At 42.2% G+C, this 20,249-nt stretch overlaps 1 protein-coding gene across 1 annotated transcript in view; it reads left to right on the forward strand.

Moving 5' to 3' along the window:
- LOC120572493 (equilibrative nucleoside transporter 2) overlaps positions 1–20,249 on the forward strand; it is a 43,498-nt gene that overhangs the window by 395 nt on the left and 22,854 nt on the right. The window contains exons 2-13 of the mRNA XM_039821831.1: positions 5,877–5,933; positions 6,440–6,521; positions 8,473–8,618; positions 9,382–9,521; positions 10,043–10,177; positions 10,400–10,497; positions 10,894–10,963; positions 12,351–12,544; positions 12,630–12,732; positions 12,868–12,953; positions 14,037–14,236; positions 16,435–16,568. Coding sequence (XP_039677765.1) covers positions 5,902–5,933; positions 6,440–6,521; positions 8,473–8,618; positions 9,382–9,521; positions 10,043–10,177; positions 10,400–10,497; positions 10,894–10,963; positions 12,351–12,544; positions 12,630–12,732; positions 12,868–12,953; positions 14,037–14,236; positions 16,435–16,546 — 1,398 coding nt within the window. The 5' untranslated portion in view covers positions 5,877–5,901 and the 3' untranslated portion in view covers positions 16,547–16,568. The remainder of the gene's footprint in view (positions 1–5,876; positions 5,934–6,439; positions 6,522–8,472; positions 8,619–9,381; positions 9,522–10,042; positions 10,178–10,399; positions 10,498–10,893; positions 10,964–12,350; positions 12,545–12,629; positions 12,733–12,867; positions 12,954–14,036; positions 14,237–16,434; positions 16,569–20,249) is intronic.

The raw sequence follows: 20,249 nt of genomic DNA on the forward strand, positions 1-20,249 counted from the left end.
GTCGACTGGGTGATGAGACGTAGTTTCCTCAAACGTTAAACTACAAATGTGGATGTGGACTTACTGGTTTCATTTGCTACTGTTTCTTTATGTTCTTTGCTGTTCTGCTTCTTCGCAGAACGGGAACAGGTGTATCGTAACATAGCCATGTTTTTGTGTGTGTGTGTGTGTGTGTGTATATATGGTATACGTGCAGTTTAGTGTGCCAAATTCCCCATACAATATCCTTAATTATATTAATTATGAACCTGCTACACCACCTGTTTAACAGGTGTTTGGGTTAGGGCGACCTGTCTCAAAGTCTCAGTTTTTGGAAAATATTTTGGGACACTGAAACTGTATATATAAATAATATAATGTGGCTATTCATATTCAGCCATGGTGTCAGTCTGTGATGTGTCTGTGCTGGTCATTATGTTCCCACTTACAGTGTAGTAGCCTACACTATTTATTGAGACCGTTAACTAGGAAACACCTGCCTACAGGGCTCCTTCAATCTGGTAAGCTCTAGCCGGTCTGATTTATTGTAAAGACCAATTATCTCCTGTAACTCATTAGTGGAAGTGAAGCCTTCCAGGGTTTGACTGCCACCTTTTTTGAAGTGCTAACCCGTATGGCGAGGAATTAAGCAGCAGACAGCCCCAGGTCTCATGGATTTGTATTTCCGTTTTTGACTGTCTACTTAATGAACAGTAGCTGGATATACAAGATTTCCCATGTCTTTCACAAGTCCCATACTTTTTTAATTGGGAAATGTTTGTTTTTAGGTCTGGTTCTCAAATTATACCATTTTAAAGGTGCACTATGAGTTCCTGCATGGTTTCAGCGCGATTCCATTTTTGTCTCAAATGGTAGGCATCTCTCCTTGATCAGTTAGCTGCCTGCCGCCCCTGAACACACTGTGAAAAAGCCCGGTCTCTGGAGACAACACAGGGGTCGTAAACGTGTCAAACAAACACTAGGGGCACAGGCTGTGCACCAAAATACAACTAACCACGTTCCAGCCAATCACCGACAAGATGGTTGGGGGATGGGGTGGGGGTTAGTGCCATGCACATAATTTGGGGCGGGAAAGCAGAGTTGATTGAGTAGCGTGAGTTGTAGCTGCTGGATAGCTGGTTTGTTGTGTTTTGGTGCACAGCCTGTGCCCCTTGTGTTTGTTTGACGCGTTTACGACCCCTGTGTTGTCTCCCGAGACCGGGCTTTTTCACAGTGTGTTCGGGGGGGGGGGGGGCAGGCAGCTAGCTGATCAAGGAGAGATGCCTACCATTTGAGACAAAAATGAAATCGCGCTGAAACCATGCAGGAACTCATAGTGCACATTTTAAGAGATTAGATCTGCTTGAACTCACCTGTCAACTCACAAGCACCTGCCTGGGTGTGTTTGTGTGTGTAGACCTAGAAGATAATGTAGTGTGTACAGTAGTTTTCTGCGGTCTGCATGTTGTTCTCCATTTTAATATTGGAAGTTTTGTACACTATCAGCAGAAACGCCCAGGAAAGTAAATGCTTTTCAAGAGTGTGATTTGTGCCTCTGAAAAGAAATAGCTGAGTGTGTGTTTGTGTGTTACTCAATTACTATAAGTGAGTGTTTATTGGGAAATATAAATTAGTCGACTGAGCAATATTGAATTTACAGTAAGTAGTTAGCTGTCAGGAGATGGATGTTTTTTTTTTTTTTTCTTCCTGAATGAAAAAGACACGATGTTTGGTGTTGCTGGGACCAGAGCATATTTTTTTCATATTTGTTTCGCTGCTGCTTATCCTCCACACTTTATCGTCTCCCGCCTAAGGAACCTTCAAGCCGTACAGCCAGTGTTTGCAAAGAAGCATTCTCACGCCTACTGCATATGCTAAATCCCTTTTTAAACCATCATTTTAATTTCAGAGAGATTGCCCCCACAGTAAAGTGTGTGTGTATTTGCCTTTCACAAAAGAGAATAAAATTCACGTTTTGGTATGTTTACTTATCAAGTCCGCCCTATACATGCTGCTGTTGAAAGAGTGGGTGGAAAGATGTGGCACATGAAAAAGAAAAATGGAGAAAAGGAGTAGGATGTTAAAGCCCCCCTCCACGGTTTTTGCTCATTGTTACCTCACTTGTTTTAGCTCTGTTGCAGGGGGAAAGTTGCTCTGTGCTCACCTGATTTTATGAGCTCACCAAAGAGCTGCTGATAATAATGCTTTTATATCCAAAAGACTGCATTTATCTGCTTTGTGCAGATCGCATACTTAATCTCAAGAACTATTACCTAAGTGATCAATAAAGGCTCATCTTATCAGTAGCTCAGTCTGTGGGGACCCTAGTCTCACATTGCCAGACCTTCCTCCACAGCGCTGCAGAGGAGGGTCTGGCTAGTCCACACAGCATTCCAGGATGGGAGAAAAAGGTGCTGTGGTTTATTGGTTTATTTCTTTAAACCAATCACAATCGTCTTGGGCGGTGCTAAGCGCCGGACGGAGCAACGGTGGCTCTGCAAAATAGCCTCGGGAAGGAACTTGTTTTGGTGGAACGTGTTGTAGGTAAGGTTTGTTTTAGTCGTGCAACAGAAAACTCCGATAGGACAGATATTCTAGCTAGCTGTCTGGATTTACCCTGCAGAGATCTGAGGAGCAGTTAACCATAGTCCTCAGAAATCCACCAGAGTTTAGAACGCCAACACAAAGGAAGCAGAAGGTAACGGACATCTGGCCGAAAAGAGTGAAATCCAGTTCTAGTCCCCAGTACCAAGTACAGATCGTGGACTGGTAGCTGGAGAGGTGCCAGTTCACCTCCTGGGCACTGCCGAGGTGCTTTTGAGCAAGGCACTGAGGCACCTGTCCGTGGACAGCGCCCTCGCTCTGACATTTCTCTATTAAAGCATGTGTATAGTATAGGTACACCGGACACAGTGCATTTATTTGTATTAGGGCTGTGCTCGATTGAAGAAATTCTTAGTCGACTAATTGATTAGTTGATTTAATCGACAGCTCTGTAAACCTGAGTTTCTCCGCAAAGAGTCATGCAAAAGCACCACTTTTAATTCTTGTTTTCCAGAGATGTGCTCGTACATTTCTTGGAAATAAGTCATTGAGCATGAAAAAAGCATAAAACATGACTAATCGACTAAAGAAATCTAAGTTGACTAAAACGACCGATTTATTCGGATAACCGACTGAGAGGGAGCAGCCCTTATTTGCATGTATTTCAGGCCTGTTTGTGTGTAATGTGCGTCATTTTCCCTCAGGGATTAACAAAGTAATCTTCTTCTTCAGTTACAAAAACAGTTAGGAGACTTAGGCTACATATGTGGTTCAATTGTGTTTTGAAAGAATGGACACTTCTGGTAATACACGTCATACTTTAAGTATCTCATATCGGGCTCTTAGCGAGATTACACCAGTTGACATTCCTGTTTTTAAGCCCTGGACGTTTGCCATGTTTCCCTTGTTATGAACACACAGAATCCAGACCACTTCGTGTCAGTTAGGACATAGACTCCTTTTAGTCAGAGAAATGGAGCAATATTAGAAGAGCTTTGAAGCAGCAGGCAGTCAGTTATAATTTAATTATAGCTAAGCACTGTAACTGTCTGTGACTGTCTTGAGTCTTATCCCCTACCATCCTCTCTCTATGATCTTTTATGTGTTTGAACAAATCAAAGACAGACATAAAGCTTTATCACCTGAAAGTCCACATTGCTTTGTCCATGATTTACTAGCTAGCTCTAATTAGTTCTGCTCAGCTGCCTGATGTTGTTTTCTTGTTAGACTGTAATGACTTGGCAGGCTTTGAAAATATTGTCCAGTCCTCACTCACAGAGATGCAGACGGGGCTGTGTGTGCAACCAATCGTATCACCTGGAAGAAAACAGGCTTTTATTTGAACTTGTGATCATAACATTGTGTGCATGCCCTGTGATCCATGGAAAATGAAGGACACGTAAAGGATGTTGACTCAACTGTATAACTTAGCGTTGTGCTGTTCTAATGTCCTCTCAGAAGGGTGCAGCTGCCTCGGGTTACCAGTGTCTGTGGCACGCGTGCCTGCTTTTGTCTGTAGGCCGAGGAGGTGTCGACTGGCACGTTTGAGGAAGTATACCAGACACTGACTACCAAATGGGGAAAAATTGTGGAGTCAGTGGGAAACTGGATTGGTCAGGCCCCATCCTCCACATCTGCAAAACACACGGATTGATTGTTTTGTCCCAATGTTTGACTGAAGCTGCGTAACATTTGTTGAGTGTCGAGCTGTATTTTAGAAACGAGTGCAGACTCCCAAAAAAGGATAGATGTGAGTCTGCCTCTATGATGTGTTAGCCTTGTCCTCTCAACAAGTGACAAGCTAACCCTAAACCAACCACAGCCATCCTGTAGGCTGCCAGTAGCAAGACTGTGAGTGGGGGGAAAATAGCTTTGCCAGTGAGAAGGTCAGTACCTTTTCAGTCCTGGTGTGTACATAGGGACTGGACTCTCAGATTATTGACTAATACACACATTAAGGAGGGACAGAGTTTGTTTCCATCCTCAGAGGTGCTGGTTTCCAGTGCCAAAGCCTCAATGGAAAGTTTTTGAAACTGCCCTTACTCAGTCAGGTCATTTGATTGGGCCTTTACCAGTCTGCTGCTAATTCTCAGTGGCCCAGTTAAACATTAAAAATGCAAACTGTTTTGAGATTTGACTTCCTCGTTTGACTACCTGAAACAAAAGTGTGTCCAAACGCCTGCGTTGCTTTTACCTTTCTCGTTGACCAAAGGCTCTCTTTCTGTCACCTTAACTTCGAGGTGAGCTAAACGTGCCGCAGGCTGGCTGAGCGGGAGTTTGGGCTTAATCAGGGAAGTGTGAAAACTCACATATCTGTGAAGGCAAGGGGTGCGCTAGGTTTGTTACACAAGACAAGACGAGAGCACGTTGCAAAACAGAACGTAACCCAAAACTTGTTTTTATCTTGATTATCTTCGTAATCGTTGGATGCCAAAATTGTAATTGAAAATAACATTGCCCAGCCCTACTCATTGGCGGAATGTAACTAAGTACATTTACTCAAATGCTTACTCAATTACAAATTGGAGGTACTTGTACTTCTTTTCATGCCACTCTCAGCTTCTACTCCACTACATTCATCTGACAGCTTTAGTTACTTCACTCTTCAAGATTTTAAAACGCAAAACACATTTTATTTCAAGACGCAGTTTATAAAATCTGATGTTTTATTCTAAAGTAAACTACCCAACAATATAACCGCCTACAAGTCCAGCTGAAATGTTTAGCCAATTAAACACTTAGTTGATTGACACAACCGTTTGGGTCGTTTCCAGTTTCTAAAATGTGAGGAATTTTCTACTAGCTAGCACTAGCATGCTAGCGGTTAGCCCCCTTGTTATTTCGGCTACTGACGTAGAAAGCTGTGCAGATTTTGACCAGCTCACCCGGAGACTGAAGGCAGGACACATTCAGAAACCGTATCTCACTCAAAACAGCATGGATGGGTTTTTTTTTTCTCCAAGTTTGTATGTGTGTGGAAGCACCAGAGACCCAAAATAACACCCCAAATCCCAGAAAAAGTGATTTTTTTTATTTTTTATTTTTTTCTCCATAATATGGGCACTTAAAGTAACATTTTCAATGCAGGACTTTTACCTGTAACAAGAGTATTTTAACTGTGTGGTATAAGTACTTTTACTTAATCTGAATACTTCTTCCAGCACTGGCCCCTACTTAAAGGTTAATGCAACGTGACTCCATAATTCCCCCGACACATCCCACCTCTGGACTGAAGCGTTTCTCTGGACACGGTCTTAGACAGCCTCTAACCAGCTTCTCCCAGCCTCTTGCCAGAATGCAAGTGCATTCCTGCATCTCATCATGACACTTGTTCTCTCCTGTTGCCCCTGCAGTTTCACCAGAACTTCCTACATCAGGATGAAGGGACGGACCGATGCTCCTCAGGACCGGTGAGTTACAATTGGATGGAAACTCTCACTTCCCTTTGTTTGCTCTCGACCATGAATCGGAGATGTTTTTCTCTTGACCACAGTTTCTGTACGGCTTTTAAAAGGGAATTGTTGCCGACCAGACAATGATGTGACAATTTAAATACATAGTGTTTCCTCTTGTCTGTGACAGAACAAGCAATGGGGTGGACTTTTTAATGTTTTTTTGTTTTTTATGTGATGCAGCAGCAATAGGACATGTTGAGTTTGCATTACCAGCAACTTAATAAATCCCTGTTAAAGCCAGAGGAGAGAGAACGGTGAGGCCGATTATATAATGGGATCAAATGGGCAATGCTGGTTTACACACTGCATCGTTTCACACGCACAAGAATCTCTTTTTGTATGTGAAGGCAGTTTAAATTCAGCTCGGGAAAATGACAGAATGTTTATTTGGTAAATGGCCTGTGCTGCACCTGTGTACTGTAAACCCTTTTTCAAGTATCCCCCTTTTCCTCCATCTGCAGGGGCTGCCTGGTGGGGATCTGTTTCTTCTTTCTGGGCCTGGGAACGTTGCTACCATGGAACTTCTTCATGACTGCCTCCTTGGTAAAAACATGGCAATTACTTAATCCCTCTAAAGCCTTATTTGCACGGGACCAGTATTACCAGGGGACCTCATGTGATTTAGAAGTCACCCACCCATGTATGTTGTTTATGTGGCACATTCGCACGGGTTAAGCAAAGTCTGTATTTCACTCAAATTTACTGACATTATACCCCGGTATGGTGTCAAAACTTTCATTTATACATGTCAACGCAGTCAATACAACCCCAAATCACAGAGACGTAGATTCACACGGGACTATTATCATCACGTGACCTCTGTGTTTGGCAAAATGCGGCAGGTCCTTTTGCGGTAATTTATAAAGTAAAAATTCCCCACAAATGGCCTACCATATTTCGCTGAACACCGAGGTCTGGACGCCTAGGCTTATGCACAGCGCACGCACAATATGCATGTTCCACACACACACACACACACACACACACACACACACACACACACACACACACACACACACACACACACACACACACACACACACAGGGAAGCGCAGCAGCACGAACCATGCAGAAGATTAAAAATAAAAATATTACGGTGCCAAGGTCCAAACGCGCCTGGTTTTCAAAGAGAATGGGAGATGACACTCTGATTGGTTTATTGCATGTTACGCCCAAAACACACCTATGAATTAATGAAGACTCCAAGTACAACCCTTTTGAACCATGCACCCGGCGTACGGACTCTTCTTTCCGTCGTCAAACTAGCAAAAATGGATTTGGACACACCCTAAACGCACCTGCGCCAGGCGCTTAGATTGTTAAAATAGGGCCCTAGGTATGTGTGATGATGATGATGTTAATCCCCATAGTAGCCATTTCATTGTATATCTCAAACTTGACCTCACTGTATAAAATGACCTGTTGTGTCATGCAACTTTATAACAGAAGTTTCCTAGGTATTTTGACAATAAGGTGGCTTCTGAGCGGTTTCCAGAACAAAAGTGCTCGCCAGCCAATCACTGAAAAAGGCAATTCCTGTGGAAATATCAAAAGGTTTTGATAACAAATCACTGCATGAATTTTTCTATGGTATTCCTCAAGATCTTGGTGTCTTAATGTGATATTTTTTTTTGGGGGGGGACTTTTGACATTTTTTACCAATTCTTTGTGTAAGAAATGCTATCAACCCACAAACTGCAACAACTTACGAGCATAATGGAGCATGTAAATGGCATATACTGCCATCCTGTTGTTTTAAGCTTTTATACACTCTAAACCTTCAACATTTGAATAGGCCTAACCAAAACAACGCAGTCTATCATATGACTTTGGGTAACCATATGGATCACCGCACCAGAACATGAGATCCACATGTTTGGGTTTGTAACCACAACGAACGAGGGAAATGTCTCTGGCTCTGCTAAATGCTTCACTATGTCCACCAGCTAGATGCTAAAAATGTCTCTCTGCCGTTTGGTTGCAGCCATGTAGTGTACAGTGGATTCATCACAACTTTTTAACTGAAATTGTTTGCCTACTGTATTTGGAGAAATAAAGTTGCGGGATGTCAAACCAAAACAATAAGCTGACGTGCGCTAAAACATATTTCCCATAACACTCAGTCATCACCCATTTTTGATAAAAAGAAATGATTAGTGCAGCTTTAAAATGACGAAGGATTTAACTACTCCTGTACTCGTTTAAAAAATAATAGGGGAATGACTTGACTTATGACTAGAGGATTCTGGGAGTTATTTTGAGTTCACCATGAATGTGTGATAATGCTCTGCTCAATTGGGGGACAAACAAACAATGTAAACGTTGTAAACTTTAAAAGAATGGAGCGTTAAGGTGACGCTGAATTGCTTTCCATTGTTGGTCGATATAGTATATATCGATATAGCATGTAAAGATAAACCGTACTATAGATGTGCAGGGCAATTCAACAGTGATAATCGGACATCTTTTTTTTTTTTCTCTTCTGGGTTTGCAGTATTTCCAAGGTCGCCTAAACACGACAGAATGGAGCAACGGCACAACGGTGGTCCGCAAGGAGTACTACTTTAACAACTGGATGACCCTGCTGTCCCAGCTGCCCCTGCTGGTGTTCACCCTGCTCAACTCCTTCCTCTACCAGAGGTCAGTGACAGGGTTAGACGTTAATTCGCTGTCAGAGCATGTTCATATCTGTACTGGGCAACGTGCCAAAGCTGTCTAGACGAAATTAAGACGCAGAAGGATGTCAATTTTTTCCAAAAGTAATTAATCTAATTAGATACACTACCGGTCAAAAGTTTGGGGTCACTTAGAAATTTCCATTACAGACAGAATACCAGCTGCGATCAGTTGCATTGTTTTTTTAACCAGTGCAGCAGTTTTCAGATTACATTATGTGCTAACATAATTGCAAAAGGGTTCTCCAATGTTGTCTCAGTTAGCCTTTTAAAATGATATCAGATCAGTAAACAGAATGGGCATTTGGAACATTGGGTGAATGGTTGCTCATAATGGGCAATGTAGATATTGCATTAAAGGTCAGCCACTTCTTTCTACAACAGTTGAGAACCCTTTTGCAATTATATAAACGCATAATGTAATCTGAAAACTGCTGCCCTGATTGCCCTGGGTTGGTGTGTCAGAGCCTGTAGTGACACCGAAATGAGGCACTGAAATCCGCGTTGCTCTGCTGTGCGGTAGATACCGGTCGTTTTGGCACCGGTGCATATTAGCAGCGGGTTTCAGGACCCAACCCTAATAATTAGTTGTGAATCCTAAACTTGGAGGTATTTTCCATTACAAAGTTGCATGTATGACCGTGGTTCGTGCTGAAATACTCCACCGTGGTGTATTTCGCATCCAGTAGTGATGTAGATGATTAAATGATTGACGTTTCTGGTTTCAGGATATCGGCGGCGATGCGCATCGCAGGCAGCCTGGTTTTTATCCTGCTGCTCTTCATCTTCACAGCAGTGCTGGTCAAAGTGCCCATGGAGGAAGACCGCTTCTTCTCTATCACCATGGCTACTATCTGGTTTATCAACTGTAAGTCAGCATGTATTTACAGGCCTCGCCGCCACAGTAGAGCCTGCAGGATCGTAAAAGACAATACTCACCCTTTCCAGCATCTGTTTACGCTGCTGCCCTCTGGAAGACACACCTCCAGACTGAGGACCAGTTTTTACCCCACAGCCATACACAAACTGAACTCTCACCCCCCCCCCAATCCCCCTCCCTCCCCCCTCCACCACCACAATAATTTTAACAATGTGAATAACATGCATGTGGACTTTATCCAGTCTTACAGCACTTTATCTTATCATATTTTTTTCACTTCTTTTAACAGCTATTTTTGTATCATAATGTGTGAGTAGGAGTGTGTGAATGGGAACACTTTTTCTGTTATGAAAGACAGGAAATTTTCTTTGTATGTGAACATTATATATATATATATTATTCATTCATGTGTGTAGATGCCTGACTGAAAGAGAGGCTAACAGTACAGTGTGTACGTGTGTAAATTTGAGTTGAATGGTGTTGAGTTAACTGGTGCTCTGTCTCGGCAGCGTTTGGCGCCGTGCTGCAGGGCAGTCTGTTTGGCCTGGTGGGTCTGCTGCCTCAGAAGTACAGCACCGTCTTCATGAGCGGCCAGGGCCTCGCCGGGACTTTCGCTGCCATCGCCATGCTCCTTGCCATAGCCAGTGAGCCACCCACATATACACGCACACAAACCCGCAGGGCGCCTGATCCCCAGTTGCCTAGTAACTGAGGACATTCAAAGTGGATGTGGAGCTAGTCAAATCTGCATGACGCCATGCAACACCACCACTCATCCGCTCATGTTCCAAATAGTGTTTTCATTTATCAGCTATGTCTCCCTCCCAGAGTTCCTAATTATGAACCAACTTCTGTCTGTCACCCAGGCGATGCCGACTCTGAGACGGCAGCGTTGGGTTACTTCATCACGCCATGCGTGGGCACTCTGGTCACACTCTTCAGTTACCTGCTGCTGCCCCGCCTGGTCAGTCAGCTCCCAGCTCTGCATGACTACGTTACCCACAATCCATTCAACCCCACCTAAACTGGGCTATCATCTCTTTCCTGACCATTAGTATATACAAATCAGGATATTTAAGATGGCATTTGCTTATATAGTGGGGGAAAACTTCAGCACACAGTGACATTTTAATTAAAGCTAAATGGCAGTGTTAGCAAATTTATTAATTTAGAACATTTTGTGAATCCTCAGAGATGAAACGGGAGACCTCTTGGTTGCATTCGGGGGTTCCAAATTATAAAGCTTTCTTCAATTACATTAGTTATATGTATTAGCCAAAAGCAGAATTGATGTTTTTATTTTGTTGAGTTGTAGTTCAGCTGAAAGGCCTAATTTGTGTTGTCTGGTGTTTCCATGCAGGAGTTTGCCCAATATTATCTGAACAAAGGCAGCAAGTATGAGGCGGACACCACAGACGAGTTGCTGAAAGGTGGGATTTTTGCCTTTTCCTTTTTCACTCCCTCGGAATTGATGTCCTTTGTCCTTGATCATCTGTTCATATTTTGAAGTGCGAGCTCTTGTAGAATTGAGATCATCAAACATTTGTCTTGACAGTGAGAGAACATCTGTTTGCTTTTCCACTGAGTCTGGTTGAATTAACTCAATTTGGTGGAACATTATCTCGTTAAGTGAGTTGACCCCCTATTTATCCAATTAGAGTCCTGGCAGCGCCCAGACAAAGACCGAGCCTGTTGACTCCGAAGCCCCTTTCACCCAGCCTGTTCAAACCAGCACAGTTGCGCCTTTTAAACCGACTCGCCGTCTGTGTGAAAGCTACGGAGACAGAGTTGTCATGCTTTTAAGCCGACAGCAGAGGTAGTCACTGAGCCAAACCAACATCTGTGTGAAAGTTTCCAAGACGGCATTGGGGGACAGATTTTGTCCACCTTCTCTTCCACTTTTTTCTCAAACACACAACTCTCTGCCTTTCTCTCGTACTGACCGTTGTGGGTCAGGTCGGCTTCGCGGGGTTGATCAACAGTGTGGATTCGACCTACACACACTAGACTAACGTTGTATTGAACGCATTTATATTTGCTCCCGGGGTGAAATTACACACTTGGGTGGCAATATGCCATCTTTGCTTGGTTTCGGTGTGGGGGGAGTCTGGTCTGAACCAGTTCTGACTATGAGGAAATAGCAACTTGTGGCGTTCCAAGGTCAAGGGGCACTGACACATCATCTACTTTGAAACATTTGTGCTGATGGCAGAAACTGTGAAAAAAACAAAAACAACAAGTTAGTAATTGACATAAAATAGAATACACTTTATTGTCCCCGAGGGGAAATTTGTCTTAGACACAGTGCCACATCTGTTGCTTCACAACACAAACAATATGGAACATAAAAACATTCTCAAATAAAAAAATAAATAAAATACAATACAGTAGGATAAAATCAACATAAAATGAGATCAGCAAGGACACAAGGACACAAAAGAAGGACACACATGACAGCACAACATCCTGAGAATTAACGGTAGGCTAATAATTAAAGTGCAAAGTGCAAAAAGGGCTGGTATATTTACTGCACCCTGCTCTGCTGGGCTAAGATTTTACTAGAGTTCAGCAGCTTAACGGAAGTTGGAATAAACGATAACTGTAGTCTGTTTTACATCTTGGCACACGAAATCTTCTCCCTGATGGCAGAAGTTCATATTCAGGGAAGAGAGGGTGTAGAGAGTCTGCAGTTGAGTATCCAATCAATACTCAACTGTCTCACTAAATCAGATGTCAGATTTGAAATATTTCCCTCGAGCACATGTTGTTTCATGTGGAAATGGCACAGTGGAATCATTTGATTATATATGATTGCAGAGAGAAGCACAGTGGAGAACGGCAAGCTGAATGGCCACGCTAACGGCACAGTGACCAGCAGCACAACCCAAGACGGCGATGCAGCCGAGGCTGAGGGGGACCCCAGTCCGGACGGGCCGCAGCACGCCTTCCTGTCAATGGAGCAGGTGGAGAAGGGACAAGCTAAGGCCTCAGTCTTAGAGGTCTTCAAAAAGGTGAACCCAGTGGTTTTGCACATTTACTTAGATAATTCAATTTACATGAGAAAAAAATGTTTTTTTTCTTTTATTTTTTTTGTAGATCTGGGTAATGGCGTTCTGCGTGACGTTTGTGTTCACAGTCACTCTGTCCGTCTTCCCTGCTGTCACTGCAGATGTCAAGACCAGATTCCCAGGGAAATGGGGTACGGGCTAGCCTCAGTTCCAGTTAATGATTAGCTCACTGCTGCATTCAACCTACCCTGAACTGGATGTGTACCGTATATCTCTCAGTCCCCTCGTGATTGTCCTGTTTCTCTTGCCGTCCATTCCCTCTTCAGAGCGCTTCTTCATCTCCGTGTGCTGCTTCTTGATTTTCAACATCAACGACTGGTTCGGTCGGACCATCACCACCTTGATACGTTGGGTGAGTATCTGATGAGGTCACATCAAGATACATTTACTCTTTGTATATTATATTATTTATATTGTCCCTGCCGAGACCCACGTGGTATTATGGCAATTGCTTCATTTAAGTTACCCTTTAGTGTAATAATCTAACCAACTGAACTATACGTGCCCAAGGGCGCCCAGATAGCTCAGTTGGTAGAGCAGGCGCCCATATCTAGAGGTTTACTCTTCGACGCAGCGGGCCCGGGTTCAACTCTGACCTGCGGCCCTTTGCTGCATGTCATTCCCCCTCTCTCTCCCCTTTTCATGTCTTCAGCTGTCCTGTCAAATAAAGGCCTAAAATGCCCCAGAAATATATTAAAAGAAAACTATACATGCCCAGTAGCTCTTTTCTGACCGCTGGATACATACAGCTTTAATTCTTTATATGAAGCCAACAAGTACAAATTGATTAGGGCTGCACAATATATCGCTTTTTCAACACGCGCAATAAAACCATCGCGAAAGGCTGTGACTTATCGCGAAAGACAGACATTTTTTTGTGTTAGTTGAAAGAAAATATGAGTAGAAAACTTTAGACTTAAACTTAAAACACTTTAAAATGTAACGGTCACTTTTGTTTTAATCGTGCCTTTTATGTTCATTTCAATATTCAATTTATTCAGTAAAAGAATGTTGGAAATGATTTTCTTTTGTCTGTTTTTAAATTCAACAACAGATGTGTTGTATTTCAGCAGAATACCGAAAGCAACAGAGAGACAGAACTGACTACACTTTATTTATAGCGAGTAATATCGTTATCACCATATTCTACAACGTTATCTCATATTTTCCTCATCTCGTGCAGCCCTAATGCATATCCCTTCCTGCTGTAATTTCCTGTATCCACTTCATGCAATATTTCTATTGTACACACAGGAGTGTTTGTTATCCGACAGTTTGCCTTTGCCCAAATGTTTGCCTAGCTCTCTCCTACTCTTTTGGGTTTTTTTTTTATAAGCCCCACCTGTTCCAAATCCACTTCTTCTTACTCTCCCTCTTTCTACCTGATGTCATTACATCTTTTCATACGGTGTATCTTTCCGGTCTCCTCCTGCAGCCCTGTAAAGAGTCTCGCCTGTTCCCGGCGCTGGTCGCCTCCAGGGTGGTGTTCGTCCCTCTGCTGATGCTCTGCAACGTCCAGGGTCGCTCCTTCCTCCCCGTCTACTTCAGCCACGACGCTGCTTTCTCTGTCATCATGGCTCTCTTCTCCCTGTCCAGTGGCTACTTCGTCTGCCTTTCCATGTCCTACGCACCACAGTGAGTCCAAACGCCCAATGCTGAACAGATCAATATCCCTCTGTAATGACCACTGCATACCTTTCAAACGGGTTTTCTGAGCTGTTTTCATAGGACTCGGTTCATCGTATGTATTGATCTTTTGGTTGCACTTGAATTTTGCAATGTCCTCTTCCCTATTACTGTTGTTGTGGTGACTGTCACATTTTACATCTAGGTTTACATGCGACTGCAGGATACACAGAGCACACTGTTGTGTTCGTATGTGGTGTTATGTTAGGCTGTTTCAACTCATCATATTGTGTTCAAGGATGCTCCAACAACAGAGGTTTTAAATATATTTAGCTATGTAGTATAGTGTATAATTTACTGCACGCCTAGGTGCGTAGGATAATGAAATCCACAGACACATTAAGAACAGGGTTTCCACGAGGTCTTAAAAAGTCTAAAATTTCAAAATCTAAATTTTAGGCCTTTTTAAAAAGTCTTACATTCGCTGATGTATTGTGTTCTAGGTCTTAAATCATTTTTAACGGGTCTTAATTTTCCTACGTCCATGCAACGCTACCTCTAATGCTCTTTCTTTTTTAATTCCGTGGTGTTGTAGTTCTTTCTGTCGCTAGTCCAAATATAATTTTGCTGTGTTATGACTACACATGAGACCAACATGTGATATATATCAGCCAATCGGCTTTGGTGTTCTTCCCGCGAGTCTCTCTCTCCGATTGTACCACAGACATAAAACAGATTTTATTCTTCAGCTGTGAGGAGTTGCAAGTTTAGCGATACCTGGCTTGATTTAAACTGAATTTAGGGCTCAGTTGATGTGATGAAGGTCTGAAATTTCATTCATAATGGTCTTAAATTTGACTTGGTGAAACCTGCAGAAACTCTAAATTAGGAGCTGTGTTTTGGTTAGGGACAAACTAACAATGCCCGATAAAGGTTTATGAGTGACACGGCAACAGCACCATATATGGTAGATAAGCATCTTACCTGGGAGGAACCCACCAATCACGGCAGCAGCACCTGGCATTCATACCCGTTAAGGTCGATGAGCTCTTAAACAAACCGCAGCATTGTGCTGTCGTATACTGTAGTAGTATAAATCAAGATTCATACTGTATCATCGAAATAATACAAAAAATAAAAGTATGGGCACACTATTAAAATAGCCAACTGATTAGTAAAGGTAAATAAAAACAGGCCAGCTGCCTGAACCCTCATTGTAGGAGAATCAAAACTCGTATTAAAGAAGAAATCCATCTAGGAGTGATGGCTAACAGGCTATCAGAGAGCCAATCAACATTCTGATGGGTCTGACCTACAACATTATTCATATATAGTCTGGCACACGATGCATAACTCATAGCATCACACTGAGATGCTTAAGTGTTGGTAGGTTATGAATAAAAAAAATGCTTCCTGTCATTTCAGGCACAGATCCAGATCATTGTGCTATTACTCCCTGATTTATATATTTAAAACTAATCTGCCATTAAAAATAAGTCCCCAAATTATTTTTTATTTTGTTTTGTTGGTGCATTTTTAGCACTAACCTCAGTTACACATACATTAAGTTCCCCGTGACGGCTTGGCAATAAAAGCCAACCTGTTTTGCCAGTTGAATGCTTTAAATGTGAAGCAGCAGCAGCAGAAGGAAAGGTTGGGGGAACATTTGCTGTAGCTTAGTACAGTTCTGATACAGCTGTGGGACAGTTTTAATCCCATGTGGGAATGACGCACTCCGCCACTAACAATGAAAACTACTCTACAGAGAGGTAATTACATCACCAGGGTTTTTCCTGGCCAGTGTAAGGATTAGGTGCAGCACCCAAGCTGTTTTGGGCAGCACCTAAGACTATGTCACTAAAAGACTTTCCTCAGATCTAATGGTTGTAGTTGGACTTCTATAGCAAGTTTTGTCTTTAAGTGTTTTTATTTACTATCTGCTCTAGCTTTTCCAACGTTTTAGACACGGATATGGTGAGAATAATACTCCAAAATGTGAAAAAGAGACCCCAAACTACCACCAGAGAACACAAACTGACTACAAAGAGACGCCAAATGACCAGAGACCCAAAACCACCCCAAAGGATACAGAAGTTACCTAGCTGGATCTCCATGGCAACAAAGCGTAACTGCGACACAAAGCCTAGCCGAGACTCAACCAAGGCAGCTGATCTTGTGTGTGTCACGTTCCCCGCCTCTGTCCTCAGGTTGGTGGAGCCGAAGGATGCAGAGACTGCCGGAGCCCTGATGACTTTCTTCCTAGCCCTGGGTCTGTCCATAGGAGCCGCCCTTTCCTTCCCTCTCCGAGCTCTGGTCTAGCACACACACACACACACACACACGATTTCCACTTGGAGTGGGAAAAATGATAAATGTATTTTTTTTTTCGTTTTTTTTTTTTTGTTGGTCTGCTGTGCCCCTTCTGGATGACCTTCTGTCCTCCCCACCCCCAACCCATTCATCTGTCAGGTGCTGTGTATGTGTGTGTTATGGAACAACAGCCTTGACAACCGAGCACCCTGGGTGACGCTGTAACAACAGCTCTTGAAGTGGTATTGGGCATGAATGACTGGTTCCCTTTTGACCGTAGGAGTGTGTGTGTGTGTGTGTGTGTGTGTGTGTGTGTGTGTGTGTGTGTGTGTGTGTGTGTGTGTGTGTGTGTGTGTGTGTGTGTGTGTGTGTGTGTGTGTGTGTGTGTGTGTGTGTGTGTGTGTGTGTGTGTGTGTGTGTGTGTGTGTGTGCTGTTAACCTGAATACACAGGCTGTCTCTTAGGATTGATTTTGTTGGAGTTTTTTTTAGGTTGACTGTTGAGTGTGTCTACATTTTTAGATTTATTTATGTTTAATTTCAGTTTGGTTTTAAGTAGTTTTAGGACATCATCCTGTATGTTTTCATTTGATTAATGGCTTGAATTTTTACTTTGTGTAGATTGATTACATTAGGGATTTTTTTTCTTCCTGTGACTATTTAGTATTTTCTAATGGAAAAAAAAAGCTCTATGCCACAGAAGTAGAACAAACGGAACATTCTCTGTAATATTGTACTGTAACAATGGGAAGTTATTGTATGTAATGGCCTGCCTAATGTGTGTATATATGGATTACTGAACGGACCGACTGGGCAAAGTCTCAGGGGCCCAAGGGCTCAGGGGCCCCAGAGTCAGAGCCTCTGTTTGAAGCGACAGATGTAAAAAAATAAGACATTTTCTTTAGATAGTCAATCAAATGACCATATAGACACAATCGACCGCAAAGGGACACAAAACGACCACAAAGGGATTCAAATTGACGGCATGAGACATTTTTTCCCCCCCAATTCCTGTTCATTTCTTTCTCCACCTCCCCAGTGCAGTAATACAAAGCTGCAGCATCCGTTTCTCTCTCCCCAGCATCATGGCGTCTCCTGCCACCTACTGGTCAAAAGACTCAAGTCCTTCAGGGCTGAAAAGGCTCATCGCTAATCATACCAGACTGTTGTGCTGACTGTGAGGTCATAGGATCCTGCTGACTGACAGGAAACGGAGGTCAGAGTTCAGGTTAACGGGTTATACGAGCATGACCACGTTCTTCTACTGACCGACATGACCCCGGGCTGCCAACTGATGATGCAACTCTTGGCTACAAGAAGCAGGTTTTCTTTCAGTTGATTAAAAGTTTTAACTTGTTTTTTTTTTTTTGTTTTTAACTAAATGCACCAATGTAGTGAAGCTGCTGTTGCTGTAAGCCATTTAAAAAAAAAAAAAAAAAAAAAGCTAATCTTGTGAAAAATGGAATAAGAGTTAATTATATTCTTCAGTTTTGTATTGTACATATATTGTATTGGCCATATGTCAAATAGGACTGGATTTATTTTAGACATTGTTACCAATGTGCCATGATCCAATTATGTACATTGTTTCAAACTTATACTTTGTTGGCATTGTTTTTTCTCATTGTAGTGAGACATGTATATGAATTGACTTATTGCTTCAGACTGATAGCATTGAGAGATTAATGAGTTGATTATCAACGTCACAATCTGTCAATTTGAATTTTATTTTTGCATAGCAAGCATTGATTTTTATATGCTTATTATTGAGTGTTTTTTTTTTTTTATGTGGAGAAGATAGGAGTTGTGGCAGCTGCTGCTGCTTAAAATGCACCATGGGCTGAGTCCTAATGAAGGGAGCTAAATTAATAGGACAGTGTTATTTTTAAAGTGTACATTTGATTTGTGCTGCATTCTTATGTAGTGGGAATTTCCATTATGAACTGAACAAACATGCATTTATATTTGACTAAATGGTTTACAGCAAGCAAAATATGGCAATTTGAGCAACAAAAAAAAGACAAACAGCATGTAGTTGTCATGGCAACTACAAATATTTGACTTTTAATTTGTCTCGTTGATAATCCCGAAGTACAAATACTGTCGATGCTCTTAAATCTGAAAAAAAAGTTTTCAGTAGGAAGCTGAAATGAACCATATTTTCCTAGAGAATGTCGACGCAGCATCAGCAATGGCCATATTGAAGCGATTTAACACCGGGATCCTTATGTGTATTTCCATGTCATAGTTAGGAAACTAATGCGGGTCACACGAATTTAAACAGTTTTTGTTTATGTCAAATGTTCTTTGTACTTCTAAACTTCTTGTCTAAAGAATGTGGGTTTGGGTAATTCTCAGCGTACGGTACACAGTTGCAGGTTATAACCGTATGTAACAGTCATAATCAGCCTAAATAACGATGAAACGCTGTTTAAAATGTTGTGTTCACATCCAGAGTGATCTGGGGCCAATGCATTCAAAGCACCAACATGTCATCCTGTTGTGTTTTCTCTGATATGATGCGGCCACAGCATTAAGACTATAATGGATCCATATATGTGAAGTTCACTTGTGCTCCATACAAACATATGCTGAAAAGACACAGGATCATGATCTGTTGACTTTGAGTAAAGGGAATTCATGCTTATGCATGTGCATAATGTAATAATAATCTTTTCTAGAGTTGACTGAATAAATGAATGGTTTCAACTTTCTGTGTTTGTTGGAAATGGTCATTATAGAACTGGGGTGGCCTCGCTTTAGCGCTGACTCCAACCCTCCCGATTTCCCCTTTCTCTGACCTGCTCCCGATTGTAATTTGTCCCGCTAAGCGCCAGATTTCATAGTGACATGACTCCAATGGGTGTTTAATTTTACTGTCTACGGACTGTAGGATATGTCGTACTACCTGGCAACCCCAACGACCCCGCGCGGCGTGCCGTGCGTCCCTCCTCACGTGCGAGTCATAGTTGTAGAGAATCTTTGTCTTAACTGAAAAATGATTAAACGGCTCCTAAAAAGAAGTGTGCGTCAAAAATGTCTGTCCTCTTGGTGCGAGACCTTCCCGTTTCGAAGCCGCTAGCCACGTGAGCAAACATGCGTTTTGTTTTGAAAAGAATGTCGGTCAGACTTAAGGTAGTACACGGCGGGAAAATGACGTTAGCAAACATGCTAATTGTAAACATAGCTACCTCTGTGGCTAGACCACAGACTGTAAAATGAGATTTTATATTTACAGTCTTTGCTTTGCTGTAGACTAGCTAGAAGCACAGAGAGGACACTGCAAACAGTGGCTCGTTCCTTAGGTGTGTCGGAGGCCGATAAAGTCACGAAGGCAGAGGTAACGTAGCTAAGTTTATGTGTACATGTAGCTATGTAGCTACATTTTACATGTTGGACATTTTAGATTGCTGTGTGTTTAACGGGCATTAATAGCCATTTAGTTTACATTGTGCTAATTTGTGGTGTGAATGTAACTTAACGTTAGTGTACGTTGCGAGTAGAGCTGAGCGATGGAGAAAATCAAATATCACGATATTTTGGACCAAACACCTCGATATGTCGATACTGTAGGGTTGACTTGGTGCCTTCACAAAATATTTACACAATGAGATTTTTGACAAATACTCATCAGTAACGTAGATAGATAGATAGATAGATAGATAGATAGATAGATAGATAATATGCAAATAATAAAACGGCATTCACGTAAAT

The sequence above is a fragment of the Perca fluviatilis genome, chromosome 14, assembly GCF_010015445.1.
Source record: "Perca fluviatilis chromosome 14, GENO_Pfluv_1.0, whole genome shotgun sequence".
In the NCBI taxonomy this organism is placed as follows: domain Eukaryota; kingdom Metazoa; phylum Chordata; class Actinopteri; order Perciformes; family Percidae; genus Perca; species Perca fluviatilis.